The sequence below is a fragment of the Drosophila simulans genome, chromosome 2L, assembly GCF_016746395.2.
Source record: "Drosophila simulans strain w501 chromosome 2L, Prin_Dsim_3.1, whole genome shotgun sequence".
NCBI classification, from domain to species: Eukaryota; Metazoa; Arthropoda; class Insecta; order Diptera; family Drosophilidae; genus Drosophila; species Drosophila simulans.
The window spans coordinates 17119107-17145518 of NC_052520.2; the positions used below are offsets into that span (position 1 = coordinate 17119107).

A 26412-nucleotide genomic window follows, 5' to 3' on the forward strand; every position below is an offset into this window, starting at 1 on the left:
GAGAATATGCAAAGGAAGTTGGCCCTGGAATTCAGCGAATGATAATGCATGTGAGATTCAGCCTCTAAAGCCAGATAAAGCGGCGAACTGCATCTATAAAACAGTAGTCGACTCTAAAAGTTACTGGGTAGAGTTAGAAAAGAAAAGTAGTTGGTTGTTTAAGGTTCCTGAGAATTCAAAAGTCCGTCTGCAATGTACTGGCTCTCAAATTGAATTGTTTGATTTGCCTCAGCAAGGAGTTTTAAGCATTGCGCCATATTGCACGGCAAGAACCGACGATAAAATTCTAGTTGCCCACCATAACATTCAGTCCGAAAGTGAAGAATTATTATCAACACCTTATATAGGAGAAGTTAGTGAAGTGCCGAAGATTATTTGGGATCCGCTGAAACTATCAATATTAAATCATACTGAGGAATTTGAACGATTGAATAATGAAATTAAATTTATGAAAGAGAACCATCAAAAATTGAAAGATTTACATTTCCATCATATTTCCGGACATGCTGGATTAATTATTGCTTTAATACTAATGATAGTATTAATAATATATTTCATACGGAAATGTGCTGTGCAACAAAGAATGCAAGCAATAACCTTTGCAGGTCCGTTGCCAGTACTATAAATATCAATAGTAAATAAACAATAAAATAATATAACAAATAAAAATATACAGTCCACTATATCGTTGTTTAATAGAAAATGTACTTCTACATAGAAAAAGCAAAATGTTTAAAATAAGTTAATTGAGTACAAATTGTTGAATTAAAAATAATATAAACCATAATTGTAATCCAATAAAATTAAAAGCCAGAAAAACTAGGCCCATTGAAATCTTAGTTGCAAAATAAATGAACATATATCAAATAAATACAGTCCACTGCTGTTATAAATGCAACTAATATACTAATGTACATCTCAGCTTTGCTGGCCCTTTGGCAGAATGTTCACACATGAACACGAATATATTTAAAGACTTACAATTTTGGGCTCCGTTCATATCTTATGTAAATGAATCGAGAGCGATAAATTATATTTAGGATTTTGTTATCTAAGGCGACATGGGTGCATTGCTCAAAAACATGTGCACACTACATGAGTCAGTCACTTGAGATCGTTCCCCGCCTCCTAAAATAGTCCCTTAGTGGGAGACCACAGATAAGGTCCTCGCCGCTCAAGATAGGCAGATGTGCCCGAGCGTGGGACCTCGATAAGGCGGGGACTATTTACTTAGGCCTCTGCGTAGGCCATTTACTTTAAGATGCGATTCTCATGTCACCTAGTTAAACCGAAGATATTTCCAAATAAAATCAGTTTCTTACAAAAACTCAACGAGTAAAGTCTTCTTATTTGGGATTTTACACCTGATGATACTCCGCTTTTCGCATCCATTCGGGAAACTCCATGAACATTTTCCCCCACTCATACCTAACTGCAGTGTGTGTGTGTGTGCTGGCAAATATGCCCTGCGTCTGTTTGCTCTTGTTGCGCTTTAATTTATGCCATCCAGCAGCAGTAGAAACAGCTCCTGTGGATGCACTCTACTGTTTTCCACCAGTTTTTCTCCTTTTTCCCCTCAAAACCTTCCTCAGTTTGTCTGTTTGGTGAAGCAAAACCTATTTTCTTTGCAGCTGATTGCATTTTATAGCATTGCAACCTGTCAGGCTAACAGCTTCAAACTCTCGACTCCTTTGGCCCAGGAATTTTCAGCTACACAACACAACACCCGATCCCCCCTTCTTTTTGGCCAGTATCGCCAGCCGTGCTCTATGAATTTTTTAGCACCCCTCGCGTGCTGCGCTCGAGCTGAAGGAGCAAAAAAAAAAAAGAAGAGTCGAAAGACCAGGCGGGTCAGGCAGTAAAATAAATAAAAGTTTATTTACCGTAAAACCTGCAGTTTCGGTACACTTAACTAAAAATAAAATTAATCACATGTATAGTAAAATTCGATGACACTTTCATATTTAACTTGAAAAATCCGAGAAATAGCAATGCATTTAATGTAAGACTGCTTTGTATTTGAACCGTTTATTTGAATATCGCTATAAATGGTATATAAAATTAAACTTAAATATTTGTGATATTTTACTGATTGAATAATAATCTTTAAAAGTTAATACCAAACTTAATTACCCAGACTTAAGCCAATTGTATTTTAATCCATTATCCGAATTGCCACATGCTTTTTGTGTGCACCTCAGCGTTTATTTGAAATGTGTATTTACTCACCTGGCATCGGCAGACTTCGAATTTATAGGCACAAATCGCGTAACAATTCGCTTGGCAGTTTTTTCGCTTTTAGCCATAATTTGGCTTCTATTGTTTTAGACCTGCGGCCACTTTTTCTGACACGAATTTCTATTTCTTTTTTACCCGTCACCCTCTGAATTCGCCCTCTTTGTGTGCCAAGTGGCGTTATGCGATTCAAGTTGCGTTTAATAGTTAATGCAAAGCTTTTAAGCACCCAACAGCAGTCAACAACTACAACAGCATGGCAAATAAAATACAAAAATAAATAGAGGAAAAATAGGAAAAACTAGTGCAAGAAATGCAAACGTCATGCGGCGAACTCAAAGTTTTCCATACCCTTGAATTGGTTTATAACGAGTTTATAGTTGAAGGTGGCAACTAATACTAGTTGACTAATAATACAATCAAAATTATGGAAAATAGTGCTTATTAACAATAAGAAGCTTATACGTACTTATATACATTGTAGTTTAAGCGTCTTTGTTTTTAGTTCAGTTCACTTCATTAAGCTTAATTGTAAGTTGGTGCTCCTAATTTTTATTTGCTCGCTATATGTACATTGCTAATACTTCTTTACGGCTTTTTATAATGCCCATATACCCGCTTCTTTTCACCTTTTATCGCTCAACTGGCTCTAACTGTTGGAATTAAATTTTTAGGATTTTCGTTTGCAGACTGGGAGTGGGAAATTCTCGTCCTTTTGCACTGCAACAAGGCGAAACAAGTGCGGCATGTAATTACATTAGCTTTTATTTCTATTATGCGCTCATAACGTATTTTTTATTAATGCAGCATTCCATTAAAGAAATTAATGGCGAAACAAAAAATAAGGGTGCTGCAAGCAGGACCTGGCGAGAAAATCGAAAAGAGGGCTTGGGTAGGTAATTAAAAATGATCGGAAAGTTGAGCCAACATAATGATGTGCTTAGCACAAGTAGAGTGCAGCTGCCCGGTTGCCAGTTCCGTGCCCATTGCCCAGTGAAAATGATTTGCTCATTGGGCAGAAGAGATGACGATGACCCAACAAGTTGTTGAGTGCTCAAGGACCGGTGCCAATATTTGGGTCAACAAGTTGGAGCTCACATCTGGAGTACACAAAAGCAATAAAAATGGGGCAAGAACTAAAGGTGAGCAAGGATAGATGATGTGCATTTGAACTACATATATGTATTTGCTAGTGCAAAATACACACCTTTATTCAGAATATAACTCATATTTGTACACCTTTAAAGCAATAATATACACCTGGCGTTATTAAACAAATTTAAATAGCGTACAGCTTCAGTTCAAATGCAGGTTAATTATAAGATTACCCATTCTATGCAAGGTAAAAATAAATTTAAAAGATTAACTTTAGTTCAACGGCTCTATTATTGTAATGCACTGCTTCATAAAGTTAAAATTAGTTCAACACTTTAGCAATTGAATATAAAACAGAAGAGAGAATGCTATAGTCAAGTTCTTCGACTATCAGATACCCGATACTCAGCTAGTGTGAATGCGTGGAATAGAAATTTACAAGACTAATAAAATTATGAAAAAATATCCAAAAAAATGTAAGTTATGTGGCAACATAGGTCAAGAAACTCAACCCTCTAGCTTTTATAGTTCCTGAGATCTCAAACATATATACTTTATATAGTCGGAAACGCTTCCTTCTGCCTGTTACATACTTTTCAACAAATCTACACTCTTTTACTCTACGAGTAACGGATATAATGACTCCACGACGACTATAACTTTAGCATTTAATTCATTTTTCATAACCCACAATATGCAGTCGCCCCACTGCAGCAAAACCAGAAAAAATCAAAGCTGAAAAAACACTAAAGAATATTTTAGCGGAATCTGCAATGGACCTACCATTATTATACACCCAAAAAAAATCCATTTCTTTTAATAGACAATATTCGCCTCGCACATTGATATTCAAAAAATTTCCTATAAACTGGGCGAAGTTTATTAAAAAAAGGATGATGGCAATCCCCCTTTCTGAGTGTCGCCGGGTGGCCAGCCAATATTTTATTCATTTCATTTTGACATAAACTGTGAAAAGTGCGGTGATAGAAAGAATTGTTCAATTTTTAGTTATTGTAAACGATCGGCCAAGTGTGAAAATGGTTTTCAGTTCGACTTTCAGTTTATTAAAATTTCTTGCCCGTCGCATTTCACTATTGTTATGTAACGCCGAAGTTTTGCAAGCGAACGAGTGCGATAACAGAAATTTTAGATATTTTCCATTGATAATTAAAGAAACCGGCTGAAGCTGAAAATTGACTGCGAAATGGAAAAATGATTTTAGATTGGATATTAAAAAAATCTTAAGAATCAAATACTTCAGTTATTGAAAAGGTGCCATGATGGATTATAGAGTACTTAGAACTAACTAATACAACAAAAATCAATATGTTTGTAGTCTTTAATTTGTCTTTATAACATATATTAAATAGCTTCATAGAAACATACATACCCGAATATTGATAGCCATAGATTAATCGGATCAATTAAGGAAAATATACTTTCTCAACTACTTTTAAGTTAATTTTGTCCTAAACACTCCTCCTAATCAGCCTTACTAACTAAATAAGCTTCTTATTGGCAGACGGAGAATTCGAGGAAATTGGTATATGGAGAGGCGATGCTGTAGTTGGCAGCTTGAAACTTGGCCCAAAGCAACTTGGCCCGTCAAAAGTTTTTAGGCGGAGCGTCAATGCTATCGTCATTTTGCTTTGACTGCGCACATGATTATTACACGCGCTCATACACACTCTTTCACCCACATACACATATACATATACCGTTTATACCCACACACACTCTGACAGATAAATACATGCAAACTTTGGGCCAAAAAACTTGCCGCAAAAAGTTTTTAAGTAAACGGAGGGAGGAAAGGCGTAAAGGGCGTACGAAAAAATTAAACTAAAAACCAAACTTTAACTTAATGAAAATGCAATATTTGCGAGGGTTGTGGGTGGCCAAACTTTTCCTGCCTGCTGGCAATTTATGCACCAACGTAGGCCAAGTCAAGAAAATCAAAAAGAAATCAAGTTTCACTGTTCAGTGTCCCTGATTTATTCCATACACAATCAAAATCGGAAGTGTAGTAAGATTTTCAAAAGGCGAAAAAAAAGGCAAATTCTCTTGATTATGGCGGAAAAAAATTGTTCGAACGATGGACAGTACTTCCTTACTTCTAGCCAGAACGAAACGGACAAAGTGGATTCGGCTATGGATGTGGCAGCTGCATCCACCAAAAAGAAGACATATTTTCAGCCAGAAGTGAGATCTAGGAAAACGTCAGAGAATAGTAATCCGAAAATGTCAAATGCTAGTCAAGATCCAATAAGAACTTTTAAAATTGCAGCGATACCACAGAAACAAAGGTTATCAAATAATCCGGGAAAAAAATGGAACAAATTCCCGCAGGCTGGAGTTTCCCGAAAGCAGGATGGTGAATTCCGAACCATAACTATCAAAAAGGGAAAACAATGTCGTCTGCGAACTGCCTTGAAATTACTGGATATCCTTGAGGGAAAATATGATGACAGTGATAGCGAATGTTCCTTGGATTCGAAATCCTTACATCGTTCAGTAAAAAGAAGCACTCGTCGATTGCAGGCTATGCGGGATGATCACACACCCAGGGATTTCATTGGTCTCTGCAGGGATTGCCGATCACGATGCAGAAATTGTGGCAGACGTCCTTCGGCTGTCCTTATGGCAAGACGTAAAAGATATCGATAAGGAAATTGAAGACCTTGATATGTCATGAAAGGAATGCTGTAACCGTAGAAGTCGAATTTCTAAATTTATAAGCTTATAACAAATATAAAGCTTTACCCTACAAAGTAACTGACTTACACAATTATATTCTTGAGCCAGCCAAAAGTGTTGCTACACATTCGGAAGAGAAATTCGTATCTTTCAGATACTTTTTATGCGTCTCACAGCAATCAGTTGCTTTTTCCACAAGTCTAGGGGAGTTGAAAAAAAAGGGCGCCGGGATAATCCAAATCTCATTACGCGCAAGTCGTACTTAAGATTAAAAATAATTATTTCAATTTCTGTGCCAGGCCATCGTCACGTAGTCGCCCAGGTGGGCTGAGGGGGCGGAGGGGAGGAGGAGCGGCGGGGGAAAAAAAGTGAAAATTCAATTAGAATGCGCCAACTTCATGTGAACAGGCAGCCAGGCGAGTCTAACTGTCTGGCTATGGAGACGGCGTCCCTCTGTCTGGCAGCCTTCCCAAAATGCAGTGGCGGCATGTTTTATTACAGGTGGGTGCGGCAGTGGGCGGAAAATGGGGTGGAAAGTGGTGTGGAAAGTGGTGCGGAGGGGGGTAGTGCTGGTTGCAGAGGAGCGGTAAGGCGGAGATCCACCATCGCGTAATCCTTTTGCCAGCCTGCGAGCAACCACAATAATTTGATTTTACTTTGCTTTAACTTCATGAAAAAGTTTCAAGTTTTTTTGCCACACACACACACCTACACACACCCACACACCTCTGCCTGCTGCTTCTGATAAAGTTTTTAATTTTGCAGCTGAAACTCATTTAGCGCAACGAAAGTGCGAAACTGCGTCGGCATCAGAGGATGATACGTGTTTTAGGAGCGTCTGCTGCATATTTAATGGCGTCCGTATCCCCACCACAAAAAGGCATTTTAAAGACCCCCTCTTACACACAAACCTATATATATTTTATATATGTATATATATTATTTTTTGTATTATTTAAATTTTGCCTACACTCTGGCCCAAGGCGTAATGAAAGCCGGAAAATCAACTGAGTTGGAACTTTGGCCAAACAAATTTTAGCATGAAATTGCTACACGAACCGGATAAATACACAATCTACAAAAATTCATCTTCATTATAATGCCTGGTGGGGATGGAGTGGATTGGAATGCATTTAAATAGGGCATAGCCAAGTGGATAATTCGGCGGCTATTAAGCCACAAACAAATTAAAATTGTTATACACTTTTAGTATGAATAAAATTAAAGGATTTCTGTTTTTCGCAGTGATTTCGAATAATTAAATTATAGCTGAGTAGATTGCAAAAGTTTATTTAGTGTAAATCAATATAGCTAACATAATAAAAGGGCTGGGATTTTCAATGTTTCATTGTAATATTTATTGGCAACTAAATTAATATTAATGGTATATTGTGGATTGTTTTAATGCATCTTTCTTAAGTTTGTCTTTTTTTTTAACCTAATTTCCTAAAATCATTTTGAAGCGAAAGATTCCACATCAAACACTCTAAATTGTCATTTGGCAAAAGCTGTCGTCGTGATTGCGTTTTCTAGTTTACTTTTGATTGAATCCAAGTTCAATTCGTGGTGCTACTGAATTCCTGGTCAAAAGAAAATCGTTTTTGGGAACACAATAGTCGAAAAGCTATCCCTCCCTTGGCCAAGGTAAAATATTTTCTGATTGCTAAAAACAATGAAATGCAATTTTTTTTCGCCCACAAAAAGAACAGCCAAACATTTCTACCCTACTCGTCTTGGTCTTTCAAAAAGCAATTCTATTTGATGCGGTGGTAAAAGTGTTTGAATTTGAATTAATAGGATTAGAACGAAATGACTTTCAATGGGGTAAATAAATTAAAGTGCTTTTTGCCATCGAATTGAATGCAAATGTTGATTCTGTTTCGTTACTCAAAAGGTCTGTGAGCAAACGCAGAAGAACACAGTCAGCTGACAGAGTTGATATAGGAGCAATCAGATTAGTTGGCTAAAAAATATTTCCGCATGTAGCAGCAGCAGTGGTAGTCATTTTAATTATCTCAATTCCCCAGGGCGCAGTTCAACTAATTGCCCTCTCCTGAGGCGTTATTCCAGCGGAGGGGTTGTGGAGTTGTTCAGATGTCACAATTAAACTATGGCCCCAGCCGAGGGACACCAAAAATTCCGCCCATGACACTGAAAGAAATTTCTAAAATAATAACTTTAGTTTTTGTTATAAAACGAATAAGTTCGTAAACCTTAATTTATATATTTGCATATATTAATGTTCGTTATAAGAGCCACATGTGTATTATCATAAATTAAAGTTTAGAAGCTATGAAAAAAAGCAATTAATTGTATGATTGAAATTACCAGAAAAACCAATTGAAGTTAATTGCTTTTATTTTTTATTGAAGCTTTTGATTGATATTTAAGGCCTGCAAAAGGTACAGTTTTTTCTAAGTGCACCGCCTCACTTTTGGGACGCTTTGTTCCTTTGCCTTATCAGTGGCTCAAAATGGCAAAAACTGCCGGAGTGCCCCTAATAGGAAACCACAAAAAAAAGTCCTGAACCAACTGAAGTTCCGAAGAAGGCGCGTGTTGTTTTGTCCTGGAAAAAATTAGGCATTCCGTGCGAAATGTAGATACGAGATAATCATTTTAATAAATTTCACAGTGATAAATGACTCGATTCACCCACTTTCTCTATGGCCCAGGTCCTTTTATTTGTCCTGTGTCCTTGTTCCTTGCCGTTGGCGTAAATTAGTAATAGGTGCTGCTTAGGTTATGTCCTGACTAATTGATGAGACACAAACATCTGAAAGTTTCAGATACTTACATACACAAAGGCATTAAGCTATCTAACCATTACTAAATAAAGTGTTACTATTATTTAAAAACTACTTTATTGAAGCACATTTTTCCAAATATTGTTCTGCCGTTAACTTTGCCAACATTTCACTTACCAAAATGACTGCCATTGGAGCAGCTGCTAAACAAAACTGGCGGATGTGTCGAGTGTTTTTAATTTTCGCTTGAGCAGCTTTGGTTCCGCTTACAGCCCCCAACCCCCAAAAGTCAATTGTTTGTTTGGCGCATTATGCAAATTATGAAACTACAAAAGAAAACTTTCAGGATTTTTACGCCATTTTTTGTTGGGCCACAGCTGTTGACATTTTCTGCCAATTTTCGGTGAGCAGGCAAGCAAAAATATTTCACCAGATTAAAAGAAAATAGTTCTTACGTATGACAATTTTCCTCCGCTTTATTTGATATATGTGTATATAGTATTTGTATATTCCAAGACTTAGGGGTCTAGTACAATTCGATTCGTAGAAATGATGCAGCGCCGGTAGAAAATGTTTACCACAGTTAATCGTAGATCTACATCTAAGCTACATAATAAATATGCCATAATAATAATTCGATAAATATCTAAATATTTGGATGTTCATATGTGATTCATACTTAAAACAGTATTCAATATGCAACTAAGCGCTAGTCGTAATTTTGGCCCGATATTTCGCTCGTATGGGTGTGATGGGGAAAGTGTAACAAAAAAACTAGCTGACGATTGTAGCACATACATAATTAAATCTAAACAATTGCACAAAACAAAAACTCGCATAAATAACTTGTGACTTGTGTGATTTGATTCGATATATGTTCGATTGTTTTGTGATCTTTGCATTTTGGTTTCTTTAAGTGTTCCTTGTGAGTGTTGTTGTGTATTTACATAAATGAACTACGAACCTAGAAAAATGAGTGAGATATCAGTATCAACAAATCATACATTTGGCATGTATTTTATGTAAGTGTGTATATGGCGGCCACTAGGAAACCCATTTCGCCAACTCATCCAGATATGAGCGGAATATCCTAGAGTTCCGATTCAACATCCGTGTCCTGTTTCCACCGATTTTAGGCCAATGGCGTTGGCGACATTGTGGCACGTGTCGTTCTGGTGGGCGACTTGGTGGGCGTGGCGGCCCCACTGCTGTTGCCACTGCCGCAGCCACCATTTCCATGAAGCCGGAAAAGCTCACCCACCGTAATGGCCACTTGGACGGCACCTTTTCCCTCCAGCACGTCGGCAGCGCAGCAAATTAGATTCTACAAAAATAAGATTTACACAAATACATTAAGTTTTCATTGTGAGGTTGATAAAATGTTGGAAATCTTGCTTTGTATTTTTGGAGCAAGCGCTTAATAAAGAAAGTGTTATTATTTCACTTATACGGAAGTCAGATACTTATATCAGTACAATCTATGAAAGTATTTAAGTTTTTGATGTAACTGATTTGGAAACTATTATAAATGGGCAATAAAAAATAAAAATAAAATATTAAGAAAATTGCAGTTATTAAATTAATACAACTTTGTATTAATATAAATCCAATATAGATAGTTTCATTTTAATAAGTACATTTTGAAATTAAAAATTTCCTAAATTCCCAGTACTCCACAGTTTGTAAGCAACTGGATAAGGTTTCGGACAAATAATCAGTTGGTTTGAGTCTTAGCTCCGACACAATTGTTATAAAACTGTAAACGTTTAGTTTTTGGTATATTTGTCGTATATTTTGCTCTTTGATTTCACTTGTATATATAGCGCTTATTTGACATTTTGTGCTTAAATTTAAATGCAACGGGATTCATTTTCATTTGGTTTGGAAGTATGCGTATGGAATATTCCACTGACAAATGTTGACAAAAAGGTTTGGCTTTAATTTGCATTTTGGAGATTTCTTATATATTTTTAGGTATATATGCGTGTTAAATACGTGTTGATTTTCATAAAAATGTATGACTGATTACAGCTGCCTCAATGCTTTGTCCTCCCTTCAATAATTTTGTTAGACAAAATATATATTTCTGATTTTAGACGCTAGATAAATATATATGTTTATCTTTTACTTCTGAGTGTTGGAGATTGTGTTTCTTTTAGAAATTTGATTAGATTTCATTTTTCATCGTTTAAGTACAATAGTATGCCTAAATTAATAAACTATTAATAATGTTAGGAATGTTGTTAGCACATTTTGATGTTGGGTCATGTGAGCTTGGTTGCAAATTAAAATGATAGAGAAAAGCGTCGTTTTATTTGAAAAATTATTGCTTTTTAGAAGGAGAGATTGTAATAGATCATTTGGGCAGACCAAACTGTCGCCGCTCTTCATTCAAAGGCACTGTTTTGTGATTATTATTTATATTTAAGTGGTCGTTTCTACATGAACGTGTGCGCATTTAAGTTGATTCAGAAAAGAAAGGTATGTTTGGTGATGTACTGTTAAAATATTCAAATATTTTTGTATTTTGACACAACTATTTTGTAATATATTAAAAAACCATTTAGAAACAATGTTGTAATGCACTTGACAAACTAGACTTTTCTCTAACTTCTCTCTGGTCAAACGAATCAATTTCAAACGGCTACATTGGTTGGCTATATTTTTATGTCTTCATATATAACTGCTACAACTATTTTGAGTGTCCCTGCTTCAAGTAAAACCACACAGCTTCCTCCAGTAGCTCCATCTTACACTTACTACAAGAGTTAGCTGTCCATCAAACTGTAACAAGTCTCTTTCCTGCTCTTCATCCTAATCTTCGAACTGGTACATGTATATTGTATCTTTTCTATTTCTACCATAATTCATTTTCTTTATGAATAGAACTTAAATCGATTTAGTTTCGTTGTAACTTAGGTCAATGAATGGTTTGCACAAATTTAGTGAAATGAAGCGCATTGTTAATTGTTTTTGTTTTCAGTTCAGCACGACTTGAGACGTGGTTAAAAGCAAATGTAAATTTCGAATTTTTTTCATTAATTCTAAATCCAATTTAGAGTTCAATAGCTTGTACATGAACTAGGAATATGTGGTTACTCGGGGGGTATTTATAAAACGGCTCTATTTCAATTTTTTTCTACGGGTATGCACAATCAAAGTCGTTGAAAGGTAGCTTTGCTTATAGTCGAGTTATTTGTAGGTGATAAAAAAATAAATATGTACTTATGAAATGCTAAATATAGTTCAAGTAGTAGTATAAATAATATAAATATGATATATATATTAATATTTAGTCCGGAGAATATTTTAAAATCTAATAATTATTAGTTGTCATAAAGTATTTGTGAATGTTACTTATTTTCATTAAAATAGTTTTAAATTATAAAACATAAATATAGAAAGTTTTTTTGAAAGGAACTTTAGGTTGAAGGAGCATTTGTAATTTCTGGAACTTATATTTGAACTATTTAATAAGAATATATTTTATATATGATTGTGCACACCCTTAAATAATCATACAGAAATAGGAGCCAAATATTGATTTAAAGTCTTTGCGTTTCCTCTCATTAAATGCCTCAATGTATTCTGCTTGTCTTTTGGGAAATTTCAATTTCTTAGGCTTAAAATTAGGTATAGAATGTTTCATAAATATGGGACGTAATCCTAAGCAGTAAACAAAAGCAGCCTCAAGAACTCACTACCCAGTGGAAAAGCGCAAAAGCAGCTTTAACTCTATTGTTTTTAGATCTTAACTCTACTGGCAAACCAAGGCGATAATAAAATCAAGCTGTACTATATAGACTAGCCAGGCAGCGGGAAAAATACCAGCCAGAGGAAAGTGGCGATGAAAACGCACGACAGGATTACTGTCAATGTATGGGAATCGTGCTTTAATATCGAAGATCCAGCTTCGTTGGTTTTTGCTTTTATTTTCTGCTCCAGCTCGAGTTCCTTGGTTTTCTCCTTCGGCAAATAGATGCTGAAGACCTCCAGCTTTGGTTTTCCACTCTTCTGCTGTTCGAAGAACTCGATCCGCTTGCTGATGGCTTCCTTGGTCGCGTTGCCCAGTGCGGCTGCATCCTTCAAGTCCTCTGATTTCGGCTGGTACGGTTCCTCCTCTTGCTTTTCGTCTATTATTTGGTAATGGCCCGCCGGTCCTGCGGCGGCCACATCGTGCTCATTCTCCACAATCGTGTGCAGCATTCTATTGTTATTATTGCCCTGGAAGTTATGCTGACCATGGGCACTTAGCAGATTGTGTTTGATTTTTTCATATGTTTTTTGCTTGGCCTTCAGCAGCATTTGACCCACTGTCGCTAGTTGCTGCTGCCGCTTGCCTATATCATCATCACGATCCTCAACCCCATCATCATTTTCAGCCCTCGGCTGGCCATTCTCATACAAAACGTGCTCTAGCTGCTGCTGTTGCTGCTGCAACAGCAACATCTGTTCTTGCTGTTGGCTGCAGGTAGTTGGCTCACTGAATTGCTCTTGCTCGAAGTGTTGCTGCTCCAGCTGAAGCTGAAGATGATGATGAAGCTGCTGATGATACGGATTTTCATCCATGACAATCAGAGCGGACACTGTGCGCAGTAGGGCCAATGCATTGGGCACTCTATTAATATGGTTGCTGCTGCTGTTGCATTCGTCGCTGCATTGCAGGTGGCTGCTGTCATTGCTGCGGCTGATGCTGCCATCATCTTGGACATAAACATCAGCATCATAGTCATCGTCAGCACGTGGCAATTGTGGTTGTTGCGGTTCAATTTGTGGCACAACATCTTCGCAGGAGCAAATCAACTCCTGCAACCAACACCAATAACAGATGCATCAGTTTCTTGTTTGTATTCTTGAGTATTTTATGTGGGTGTATGTGTTTGTGTGTGTGTTTTTGTGTGTGTTGGGGTTCAATTACACTTAAAACTAAACTAAAATTGTCTAGGACAAAAAGCGAATGGGAAGCACTCAGGATAATAAAGCATTCCAAGCAACCAACGCCACCTTGAACCATGAAGCTAAACCATAACTTGAACTACAGAAAAAACAAATTCAGAGTACAATGCATTTTGAGTAAATTAAAAAAGATTAACTTTAATTTCAGTCAATTTCAACACGGGTATTTCAATAAATTGTCTATAACCAGGAAGGAAGCAAACTTCGGCTAGTCGAATAGAAACATTATCAAAACATAATAGAAACATAGAAACATCTAAGGCTATTATTTTTTATTAAATCCTTAAATTTGTATCAATAAGAAAACAATCTAATCACAAACACCGAAGGTAAAGTTTTTAACATTTACATTTCGATTAATTCTTTTGCCAGCCATATGATATAGTAATACGATCACACTCGTTCCAACCTATATTTTACCTTCAATAGAAAATCGACTGCAAAACTAAGAGACTAGTTTGCGGGTATAAAAGTTTTTTTTAATAAAGATGATTTTAGCTCCCTTCCGATATATTTTAAGAATCTCCTTTGACTTTCCCATTTCAAAATGCACTATACTTCTATAACAAAGAACAAATTTTCTACGCACCTCATCTACGCCAATGCGTCGACACGCCTCCAGGAAGTTATCCACATTCCGCCGGCACCTGGCCATAGTCAACTTATTCTGAAATTCAGTAAATCAAATATATAATAAAATTAAAACTTTCAAGGAAATCCGAAAACACTTACGACACCGGGAGATGGCACATGAATGCTGGCCACTGATCGCGGACGCACATAGTTGGCCAAATGGCACAGTATAACACCATCCGTCAGAGCAGAGGCAATATCCACAGGCAACGTCATCTTCAGACGCGTTTCAATGATCTGAACAAGCAATAAGTTAAACTATCATCCTGCATTTCAAAAATTCTGCTCACACTTACAGTTCTCAGCTGCGACATCAACTCAGTCTCCTCCCTTTGGCGATCAAACTCCCGGCGCATGGTGAAGCTCAGCTTCTCCGCGGGGATGTCATGGTTCCAGGTCACCGAACGATGTGTCTTTACTGTGCCAAGTTTGGTGGTTGAGCTGACTGGTGATTTAATGGTGGTGCTACTGACTACTCCCACTGTTGGTTGGACTCCACCACCATTGGACGTATTAAATTTGCTTGTGCCATTCTTCATGGGACTCTGTGGCTTAACGTAGCCCAAACAATCCGATGAATTTGCGGAGGGAATGCCGGATGTGGATGCTGGCTTTATTTCAGTAATCCGAGAGGGAATCACTTTTTGGATGGGTTTCTTTGGTATAACAACATCATCGACTCCATTTCCGTTCGCGCTTCCATTTCCATTCCCATTGTGACCAATTTGGTTGCTATTCTGTTTCATAATAGACTTTGGCAGTGTGTTCGAGGAAGATCCGTTTGAAATGCCCGGCGGTGACGGAGAAAGATCTTCGTCGTCATTGGGACTGTGGTTGGCATTCGGATGCTTTTGCTTATAGACGCTGATCTCCTGGTTGCGCTGCTGCTTAAGGGCCTCCTTGTACTCCCTGTTTTTGGCAAAGAAAAACGTAAATTTAAAATGAATGAGCATAATTGCAGTGTACTTACTTGTAGGTCTGAATATTGCCAAGACCTTTTCCGGATTTTCCATTGGCGTGGTGAACAGTGCGCTCCTGGTGGTCCAGCATTATGTCGTCGTCCTGATCTGGCGACGATCCATTACTGGAGCTATTCGAGTGTGCATAGCTCAACTTGCAGGGCGATGATGTGGGACTCAAAGTGAGACTCTCATCCACAATGGTGCTAGTGCTGGAGGTAAGGGATGCGTCCATCAGATCCGCTTGCGAATGAACCGCACTTGGCTGCGTCCTGGGCAAAGTTGCTGCTGCCGAATTGGAAACACAGTGCAGCGGTGAATCCGTTTTCGATTTAGCGGGAGCATCGTGCGACCAGCGCTTGTCCAAACCATCGCTGGTGTTATATCCCGAGTCGACTTGATGCCTGCGCTGGTTGTTAGTGCTGCCAGTGGTGCTAGCTTCAAGAACATTGCCGCTGGAATTATGTCGAGGAGCTCTTCGCAACGTGGTGTACCCATCGTAGTTGCCACCTGACCGGGATCCCTTCTCGTCCTTGGTGGCCTGCGTTTCCAAAAACTTGAACACGTGCACCAGACCGCGCATGCATAGCTGTAAGGTATTAGGCAAAGGTAATTTGTGTGCATAACAATAATAATATAAACTTACGCTAGCTGGTGGCGAGGTCAGAGGATTGTTCTCTAGCTGCAGCTCAACCAAAGTGCTCATGTGACGAATCTCGAGAGGCAGGCTAGCGATCTTGTTGTTGCTCACGTCCAGTGATATCAAACTCAAGCAGGTAAGCTCCCTGGGCAGATACAGCAAGAGATTGCTTCTCAACGAGAGCGAACGCAGGGATCTCAGCTCACCCAGCCGAGCGGGTAGATTGGCCAACTGATTATATGAAGCATCCAGATCGGTCAGTGTCTGATCCAATCGACCCAGTTCATCTGGTAGCGAAGACAATCGATTGTTGGAAACCAGCAGAACCTGAAGAGGCAGGAAACAAATCTCGCGGGGCAGCGAGGACAACTGATTGCTGCGCAGATCCAAATAGGTCAGCGATGATAGCTGCTTCACCGATTCCGGAATGCTGCGAATTGTGTTGTGATACAGTAGCAGGGTCTCTAGGAAGGCGAACGTAGTCACTTCCTCGGGCAGCTCGGCGAATCTATTCCGGGAAAGATCTGTAAATGGATGAAGCAGAGGGCACATATTAATTTGAATCCAGCTGGGGGATGTTGAGTGAACCCGAACCCTTGTTCCATTTGACACGCACTTCCATTTCCATTTGCACTCCACGCCACAGTGGAGCGCCTGACCTCAATCTGCCGGCAATTTGAATCGCCCCATTCCAGCCAACAGGAAGAGTAATGCTAATAAGACCGCGGTACTCGACTTTCGAATGCCCTCTGGTGGATTCATTTTATTTATATTGTTTTAGGGAATTAAATCATATAATAACTAATCAAAAGAACGTATTGCAGAGATTTGTTTTGAAAAACGTATATGTTGTTGTCCCTGGGGAAATGTCGAAGATTTTTAAATCCCAGCATACCCTTTGGCATACCGGAGAGAATTTCAAAAAGTGGGCAAGTGCGTTCGGAGTGGGCAATTAATTTACTAAATGAATTTGCATGCAAAATGAGCGCAAACAGCACGAAAACTGCGACTTTGTGGGGGAGCGGTTATGAATAAATCAACCAAAAAAGAAGGAAAATGAAAAATACTGCGGCGGACTGGCAGGAGGTGAAATATATGTGTTAATATTTTATTGAATTTACATTTTACATTAATATTTTTTGTGCTTCAAATGACGATTGTCGCATTAGTAAAAATACAAATTGGAATTTAATAATTTAAAAGACAACGTTAAATTGCGAGCAAATAAATGAAAAATTTGGCAGTTCGGTATAAGTGTATCGTATAAAACCATGCAATACACATATCTTCTATTAGAAACAAATAGATCTCAAGGATAAATCTTATATTTGGTTTTCTACACGAATGGATGGCAACCCTGGTGGTGAAGTTTAGTTCGTGTTCATTTAATGGTATGTCTGAGATATTTATTATCAATATGATCCGATAATGCCAATATCCCATATGAAGCCACCCGTTTTGAAGTTAATTCCAAGAAAATTCAGTTCGATAGAGGAACTAGATCAAACATAGAAACTAATTTCGATCAGCGGATGTAGTGGACTTGGATATCTGCGTTTATTCCATGCCAGCTGGCCCATGATGGCATCCATTAGACAAAACTAGAAGGCAGCGGAGGAGATTGGTCAAATAGTTCAGATGGCTGTTTGTAAGTAGCTCAATACTGTTATATAAAAACAATACTATTTTTGATGTTACTTTCAATTACAATACCACATACAACTAACGCATTCAAATAGTAGAAATTCAGTATATAAAATTTAAATAATGCGGTCTGTCTGCTGGTCTACACTTCACCTTCTTCAAGTAGTTAAAGTACTTGGCAAACAGTGCGTATGAAGTTGGTGAATTTTAATAGCCATATCGTAAAAATTAACGACCCGCGGACCAGTCTGCCATTACCTCCTCACCTTCCTTTAGGCGCATTTTACGCAACTTGCCAAAAACACAGTGGAAACCAGAAATGAGCAATTGCTGCTGGGGCAACTAAAACTGGCTAACATGAATAAGTGACTGAATGATTGACTGACTGAATAACTGACTGCGGACTGGCGACAGCTGCGAACTGATTTACGCACGGGGGGAGTCACTGAGACTAGACATTGTAGACTATGCACATATATCTTCCTGCGAACAAAGGCGCTGAATGAATGGGAACTTGACTTCGGTAGCATCTAGACATTAACCTGCCACATGGAGAGCTCCTACTGCTGTTGCATACAATATGAGCTTACAGTGATGCAACGCTAAGAAGCGGCAACAGTTCTACACTAACAGAAAAGGTAAACTTAGGTGTGTCTTTTAAAAGATTTAATGCTGATTCTCGAATAAGAAAACAATGTAGATTTGCAGCACTAAATTAAAAACTATAACATATATATGTAGAAAGAAGTTGCATTGCCCCTTCTTGCCACATTTTTTCTACGAGTGCATTATCCTTTTTGTGTTGCATCCTGTTGAGTTGAATAAACCCTTGCCGGCCAATGACGTCGGGATGGGATGGCTTGGTTTGAAAAGTTGTTCGAGGATGCGGAAATTGGATTTCCCTGATGCGGAGGCATCAATTTAGGACAAAATGGGACCAGGAGCGACTTTGTACTTTGAACCTGCAGACCCGTGACGAAGATATTTTTTATCTCTAGCGACACCTGCTCAATTCTGCTTTCACTGGCAGTTTTCCAAGAGTTTCCACTCTATTTCCCCGCCCATTCCCCCCTTTTTTTCTGGCCCCAGCTGGCTTTGGGCCAACTTCAACGCAATGCGACAGGCGAAAATGTGTTTTTTACGTCTCGCAAAATAAATCAAATTGTTTGACACGCCGAAAAAATGCAAAGTGCCATCATTGTTTTGTTTGCCTCTCTTAATGCTCGCGTTACTTTTTAATTTTCATTTTTATTTGCCCGCCTGAGGCTCCACCAAACCATAATGTCATAAATACTGCAGAAATTGTCCTCGGACCACGCAGGCATTTCATCCAGCCGAAAAAAACAGGGTGCGCCTGGGGATTTGGAACAAACATGGATTCGAGCAACGCCCAAAGTCAACTTTGCCAACGGGCGCACGCATGGCAATGGAGGAGCAATTTGATGATGTAAGTGGAGCAGGGAACGTCTCGGTTATGACGCTCCTTGGAGGTAATGGGCATTCAAACAATTGCATTTGCATAAATTCCTTTTAAAAAATAAAGGTGCGTGGAAATTAAAGGTAAATGACAGCAACGTCGATTTAGTAATTTTTTAGTTTAGACCACCCATATTGAACTGGCTATTTTCATACATGCGTAGCAGCTGATTATTGCAATATATTTACAGTTTTATGATTGAAGAGATTAGGCCATAAAATGATAGATATGAGGATAAAGTTGGTATCAGTTTGATAAGGATACTGCTTTGATAAGCTTAGTTAAGTGATATTTCAAAAACCCATCAAGAGGATCGATGAGTGTGGATTTCTAAAAATAAGTTATACAAAATAAATATAAATATAATTTCTTACTACTCAATCATTCAACCTTAAAAGTTCAAAGCCACACATACCCTGCTGCTGGTGATAAAGTTCATACCACAAAAAAAGGCGCATGTGGCAGACATTGAGTGGCATTTCCATTTTGAAGGGCGTGGGCCCAAACCGGAAGAAGCAAAAAATTAAATTGATGGCGCTCCAACTGTATTGGCAAATGGAGCTTTATATCGTTGCCCTCAGCTGTTTCGTTCTTGGTAACTTTCGGGTCTAGCCATGTGGGCGGCGGATTCTCCACCAGCCCAGAATGGAGCTGGAGCACGTTACCCATACCGTCGCTACTTTATTTGGATCGCGTGGTATTTTATTTTGACTTTGCCGAATATGAATGTGTATATGGATGTGGAAGCATGTCTGCATGTCTGTTCATTGATATTGACTGACCATTAAGAAAACGAAGGGGCACACAAACGGGCACAGTGGATTCTATTGATGGATTTATTGAAATTAATTTGTCTGAGTGTTATTGCTAAATTGGTGGGCCTTAAGTGGGGCGATGGGAATATGAATCATTATGCATAGGGCACGGGAAAATTAATGGGTGCTTTGCAAACATATGCTGGAACAGGAAGCAAACTAAATATATTTACATAAATGGGAGCCACACAAAAATGCTGATAAACCACTAAACCAATATTCACATTCCTTAAACTTTATTTTTTATCGCATAACATTTTCCCAGAATCAAAACATAGGCAATTCTTTCAGACTTCAGAAACCCCAAACGAGCCACTTAGCAATAAAGTTTTGTTTATTTATATTACACTCTGTGGAATTGTATTGAAAGCCACTTGAGAAGCACTCTCATATATAGGGCAATGTCCCAACTACGTACATATGTGCGCACATCGAACTAATCAAAATAAATAATATGGAAAATCGCAGTGGGCTCTTGCCCCATCGATTGATTACTTTTTGATATTGCAAGCTGGAAGCACTCAAAACACAGATACACACACATGTGTGTGTGTAGATAGATACCGATTTTAATTCCCAACACAAACACACACGCCTACTTCCCTAGAAAAGTCTGTTCTGTTCCACTTTGTTTATTTTAGACACTGCAATTTCGCGCAGCATTTCTTCTTCATCGCCGGTCTGTTCTTTATGCCCATTTAATCACAGAGCAAACATTGGAAATCTGTGTTGGCCAAGTGTAAACAACTAGGAAAACAAATATTTAACAAATATTTGGAAGCAGCTATGAATTCGTTGTTTTTCTCGCTGCTGCTGATTAATGTTTTTCTTCCAAATTCAAAGTGTAACAGCTGTGTTTTTCTAAGTCACATATTTCCAAAGCAAAAACAAACAAGGGAATAAAAGGTTTTCCTCACAGTAATACCTCGTACGTAAAAGACTCTGTATATTTTAAAATTTTATTTTTTAAACAAAATTTAACCATTCCGATTGAGTCCATTTATCATTCTAGATATGATAAAATATTCCCCATAGATATTAGCTAATAATCGATTACAGCGCGTGCCCACTGTAGGCAATGCTTGTAATCAGATCTATCTTTTGTTCTCTTAGATTCTCTTTTATGAGCGCGTGCTGTGCACAGCAATTAAGAAACTAGAAACGTTGGCCCGTCGCCTGTTAAATAATGCTTACATTTATAAATTAATGGAAATGACTCAATGCATAATTCGCGGTTATCTGTGTCAAGTTTGTACTGCCCTCAATTTGCTAAGATATGTACATAGATACATACATATAAATAAATACGATATACATACAGCTACATAAGTCGTTCAACTGCAGATAAGCAAGCGAGGAGACAAGCAAATTGCATTTATCGCTGAAATAATAATGTTATTTTTAAACCAGCAATAAGCAGAATGAGGGTGCATTTAGAAATGAATATAATATAAGGGGTACGCCGTGATCCATATGCAATGGCCAGGAAAATCGGTGTGTACACATGTAGTTTCTGTTCATTGAATAATTTGTTTGCCAAGAAGCTTTCAACAAGGCATAATATTAGTGTGGGAAAGTCCATTCCAAAATATTCCCAGTATCTAACCTAAAAATACTATCACCTAAAATACAAAATATTTCTGAGGAAGATAGTGTTTTTTGATCAATAGTCTGTAATACATTTTCATTGACATATCAATTTCTTGGGTATTTATTTCACAATCGACTTTCTGGGAAGTACTTTATCATGATACCATCGCTAAGTCCAATGATTTTTTTTATGTTTTCCTTGCTGCATTGTGCATGCAAGCCATGAACCGTGCAGTTTGACAGCCACTGGAGATAAGCGACGTGCTGCGGCGGTCGCATTTCCTCTTTTGTCCGCTGCAGACGGAGAATAAATAGCAATAAAAGTACAAAAAACCAGACTAGCTGTCTTTTTATGCCCCATCATATTTACAATGCAAACAACAAATATACGCGTCGGATACACACGACAAAAGCATTTCCCCTCGCTCTATAAGTTTGCTGTTGTTTTGTTTGCCGGTACTTTGACTTCCCCAAACAGAAAAGATTTCTTGTTCTCGGTCACTTGGCAGACGCTTTGCTCAGTCTGGAAAAAAGTATTGTGATTACAAGAAAATCCGCTCCAAGTGTCTACTAAAAAAGCTTATGAAAACCTGCTTGCTATTAATGATATGAATTATAGTTTAGACGTACGGTACGAACCTCTCAATTTCGTACCAGTTACCAGGCTGTTATGACAATTTTTTAATTAAATAAACAAATATTAATAAAATTTCGAACTTAATAGTGTTTATCGGTATTTCTAAACAAATCTAAGCTAAATGGTCAAGTAAGGAAACGAAACTGCTTTGTATAGTATAGTATGTATAGTATAGCATAGTATAGTATGTCAATTTGGATCCACTTAGTAACGATGGACACCAGGAGATACGTTTTTTTGTGACAAATTGATCCAAAATCGGTTTATTCGGTAATTGTATAAAAGCTCTCTAATACACTAGCTCCCTGTTTGAGGCTATAAAAAGCCAAAGTGGCATCACTGTGGATCCACTTAGTGACGAAGGACATTAGGCGCTCAATTCTGTTACATTTACATTTTTATAATAATTTTGTGACAAAATCGAACAATTGTTATACTGAGTTTTTATTATACTAAAAAATTAAGCCCTAAACTCCCTGTTTATGGCTATAAAGTATCCAAGTGGTCATCACTGTTAATTCACTCAGTGACGCAGGACACCACGCGATCATTGTTGTTACATTTCCATACATACATATTTATTTTGAGTGAGTTTGTATTGTTATGAAACAGTATATTAGTATTATATTATAATATATTTTAATATTATATTATTATATTATATTATTCTTATATATGTATTCTCTAAACCCCCTTTTTAGGCTATAAAAAGACCAAGTGTGCAGCACTTTCGTCAGCTGCTGATTCCTAAGCCGGCGCCAACTTTGCGGTCTGCGCAGCTGCTGTTGCTGCTGCGAGTTGAAGTTGCTGCTGCATGTTGCTGCTGCGAGTTGAAGTTGCTGCTGCATGTTGCTGCTGTTGCTGCTGCTTCTGTTGCTACCTTCTTGCATTTGCTTGGGCTTCTCTTCTCACAATTTCTGCTGAGGCCAGCTGCAATTTTGTACCCGTTTTGCGCTTTTTCCTTCTCGATGCAATTACTTTAAACAATTTCCTGCTGTTGATTTTCCGCTCCACTCGATTGACTCTTTCTTGTGCCGGCCTTTGTCTAGGTTTTGTTTATGGTTCTGTTTGATTTACGTGACACGCGTGTTAATTAAACGCCCCAAAGGAATGCACTGCGAAAAAGTGTGGGTACCCCTCCCCCCACACACCGCAACAACAAATGATTTTAGGAAATGCTGACAGGCGCCTGCCCATTCCCCTTAATTTCATGCCATTTCGGGGGTTGCAAATGGCATGCGTGCAAATAAAGAAAAGAAAAATGGTCGGTGTATCCCCCCATTTTTTCTGTTTCTTTGACTTTCTTTTGCTTTAGAATCATCGATTTCTTGGAAACTCGAAACCCTTGTGGTTGCAAGCCATTAAGGCTAAGAGCCGTTGCCACCTCTTAAAGTCCACCGCCCCCACATGCGAAAACCCTTCGCCGAGGGTGGCTTCATTGTTCTCGAAGAGGCAATTTGTAGAGGTTCTTCGCTAGGGTGTATTTACAAATATTTTCCCTAAAGATTAACCCTTAACGAGAGGTTCAACGTATCTCGATTTCCCCCTGTTTTCCATTTTCCACATGTCCATTCACACCAAAAATCCAGCATTTTAATTAGTAATTAGTCACGCCTTCGCAGTCGATGACTCAATTGCTGGTGAGAAAACGCATGAAACTTATTCGAAAATGAACGAAAAACCGGAAGCTCGTTGGCTCTCCATGTGGGGAAGGGTTTTCCAAAGAAGAAGGGATCGTTTCCCCATTTCGAGCAGATAGCGCGTGACCATAAGTCACGGATTGTCACAGCTTAATTCGAAAACCAAGTCACGTAGGCGGGAAACGGGGAGCGGAGTGGATTGGAAGGAAATTAAAAATATATTTCCTAGGTTAGGGGGGAAGTAAGTTTTATCTCTTTATTTGAAACAAATTAAACACTTCTTGTATACTAATGTTAATTGAAACCTTCTTAATTTTGTTACGTACTCTTTTCAATATCGAAGTGCATCATTCAATTCAGTTTCATTAATTAATCAATTTATGTTTGCTTTATAAAAATGCAATTTTAATTGAATTAATGGCAGATAAACTGAAAATTTTGTTTATTTTTGTTGCTTTTCAATTCCGGTACTATCCATCATCAGAGGCACAGGCTAAGTGGAATTTTTATTGAATTCTTTCCCTATTCTTTTACCAAATTAGTTTTCAATTTATGACACAATTTATTTTTATCTCTCTTCCACGGCAATTAATCTTCGCAGTCCAAAAATAAAAAGTTCCCTTCTATTCCAGACATTTCCACCGAAAATACATCAAAATACAGTGTGTCCTCTGAAAGGTGACATTCATTGTTCATAATAAGTCCCAATATTAATAATAAAATCTCGTAGTTGGAATTAACTTCGTAAAAGTAATTAAAAGAAATAAACTGAAATACATTTTTAGTTTATAATCTTTCTTGTTTCAATGAACATAATCTTCGATCTGTGAAGGATTGTTAGATAGTAGAACATAGATAAATTGTCATATCCTACTTTTTTTCAGCGATTAGAATGACAGCTAACCTTATCTACGTGTCCTTTCGCCTTTCAGAGCGTTTACTGTATGTGTATACAACAAACACAAGTGAAAATCGATGAGAGACATGTCCCGTTGTGAGAACATCTGTTCGAGGGTAGCAGCAGCTGTGAGAGGGGGCGGGGTCCTGCGAGAGGGCGGTGAATTTTCTGGGTGGGTATTTCCCATTTACTATTTCTCCGCTGGTGCATATTTTTTGGTCCTAACAAAAACGAAAGTTGGTTGAACTTCGACAAAATTTTCGTGCCGGCTGCGGCGAAAATAAAAATAAATAAGGATAACACGAATAGTGCAAAGTGGCGAAGAGCGAAAAACGGCGGTAATTATTGTCCTTGAGCGCAGTCCGAAAAGGGAGAGAATGGGAGAGCCGCAGAGAGAAAGAGCAGCTGATGGGAGGACAGAAAAGGAGGAAAAGGATGAACCTCCGACGGCTGCTGCAAATTATTGATTTTCAAGCAACAAAAGGAAAATTCGCCACTGCAACGGAGATGGAAAAACTTCGTTAGCTCACCGGCAACAAACCTCCTTTTCTCAAATGCCGCGCCCTAAAGGTATACACATACGGCAAACATTTGCGATAAGCAACTAATTTAATTGCTTTATCAGTACTTGTACATATGTAAGCTCTACTTTTACTTTTTCTGACGTCAAAAGAAAACTTAATAATTAACAATTTTCTAATGAACATTAGTAATATTTAACATTGTAACATAATTTGTATGCTCTTTCCAATAAAATGTGATTAGATTTGTGCATTAAATATTATTAAGAAGTAATTTATATTTAGGAAATAATAAAAACAAAAATTGTTGCCGACGAAACCTGCTTGAAGAACACCTTTCCTTTGTTCTCCTTTACGGAATATACACTGTACAAAAGCGGTACCCACCTGCGATGACGGTGTCGGTAAGTGAGTACTTCGTTCCAGTCCTGGGAAAGTCCTTCAGCTTGCGATTGGTCAGGATCAGTTCGCCGCTGAAGTGCGCTTCTTCCAGGATTCTTTCCAGGGAGCGCGTCAGCTGGGAATGACTGAGCAGGGCGGACGAGGTGGAGGAGGAGGTGTTTCCAGCGTTGCCTATTCCAGATCTCGATCCTGTTCCAGATCCTGGAAGCGAAGCCGTTCCGCTGCCGATAGCGCTGCCAGCGGCGCTGCCGACGCCGACTGCGACGCTATGTAGGCGTTGGTAAACCGTTGCTGCCATTTCCCGTGTAGGCGTGGCGACAGTTCCACACACTTGCACACACACACACACGCACGCTCAGAACTATCACACCGATAAGGAAACGGAGTGAAGTGCCGAAAGAAACCGAAACTCGAAACTAAATTTGCTCTATTGAAACGCACGCATCTCGATTATTTTCCATTTAGTGTACGTCTTCTTGGCTCATTGATAAGATTTCTCGGAATTGGATTTTCCTTTTGCGGCTTCCTTCTAGCTTCCTCTTCTTTGCCTCCTCGCACACACGCGCACTCACACACGCACAAACTCACGCAGCGGACGAGCGACAGTGCACAACGAAAATCGAAAAACAACTGAATCGGTTTATGCGATGCTACTTGCGCAGCGCTGGAAACGTTGCTGTTAGTTTAAAATCGGCGTGTCTTTGAGTACTATCGATACAATACCACAGTGCGCCGATGATACGTGCGCTCCGTTTCTATCGCAATTCGAATTGTCAACAATTTCACTTTTTATAAGAGAAGTTTTTTGTTTATTCAGTATGACTTACCG

General features: G+C 38.5%; 2 protein-coding genes across 5 annotated transcripts; one reads left to right on the forward strand and one right to left on the reverse strand.

Moving 5' to 3' along the window:
- The first annotated feature begins 5288 nt into the window (after nucleotides 1–5288).
- Nucleotides 5289–6101, forward strand: LOC27206872. The gene is made up of 2 exons (XM_016182653.3): nucleotides 5289–5560; nucleotides 5618–6101. Exons 1-2 carry the CDS (start codon nucleotides 5401–5403, stop codon nucleotides 5995–5997), a joined length of 540 nt encoding a protein of 179 aa, XP_016025284.1. The 5' UTR covers nucleotides 5289–5400; the 3' UTR covers nucleotides 5998–6101.
- Nucleotides 6102–9222: 3121 nt separating this feature from the next.
- Nucleotides 9223–26411, reverse strand: LOC6732601 (leucine-rich repeat and calponin homology domain-containing protein). Of its 4 annotated transcripts, XM_016178179.3 has the most exons (9): nucleotides 26307–26406; nucleotides 25569–26247; nucleotides 15966–16483; nucleotides 15331–15908; nucleotides 14657–15269; nucleotides 14460–14597; nucleotides 14317–14394; nucleotides 12600–13577; nucleotides 9223–10095 (listed from the first exon to the last, which is right to left on the reverse strand). In XM_016178179.3, exons 2-9 carry the CDS (start codon nucleotides 25879–25881, stop codon nucleotides 9904–9906), a joined length of 3408 nt encoding a protein of 1135 aa, XP_016025286.1. In that variant the 5' UTR covers nucleotides 25882–26247; nucleotides 26307–26406; the 3' UTR covers nucleotides 9223–9903. The 4 variants fall into 4 exon arrangements, with proteins under 4 accessions (XP_016025286.1, XP_039153926.1, XP_016025287.1 ...); XM_039297992.2 differs by lacking the exon at nucleotides 12600–13577 and having other exon boundaries at nucleotides 26307–26400; XM_016178180.3 differs by lacking the exon at nucleotides 9223–10095 and having other exon boundaries at nucleotides 10537–13577; nucleotides 26307–26411.
- Nucleotide 26412: the final 1 nt, after the last annotated feature.

Coding starts and splice junctions, on each gene's coding strand:
- LOC27206872 (XM_016182653.3), top strand. CDS start 5,401: ATGGCGGAAAAAAATTGTTCGAACGATGGACAGTACTTCCTTACTTCT. Junction 5,561..5,617: donor TAGGAAAACGTCAGAGAATA/GTAATCCGAAAA, acceptor TTAAAATTGCAG/CGATACCACAGAAACAAAGG.
- LOC6732601 (XM_016178179.3), bottom strand. CDS start 25,881: ATGGCAGCAACGGTTTACCAACGCCTACATAGCGTCGCAGTCGGCGTC. Junction 15,909..15,965: donor TGACCTCGCCACCAGCTAGC/GTAAGTTTATAT, acceptor AATACCTTACAG/CTATGCATGCGCGGTCTGGT. Junction 15,270..15,330: donor GGCAATATTCAGACCTACAA/GTAAGTACACTG, acceptor TGCCAAAAACAG/GGAGTACAAGGAGGCCCTTA.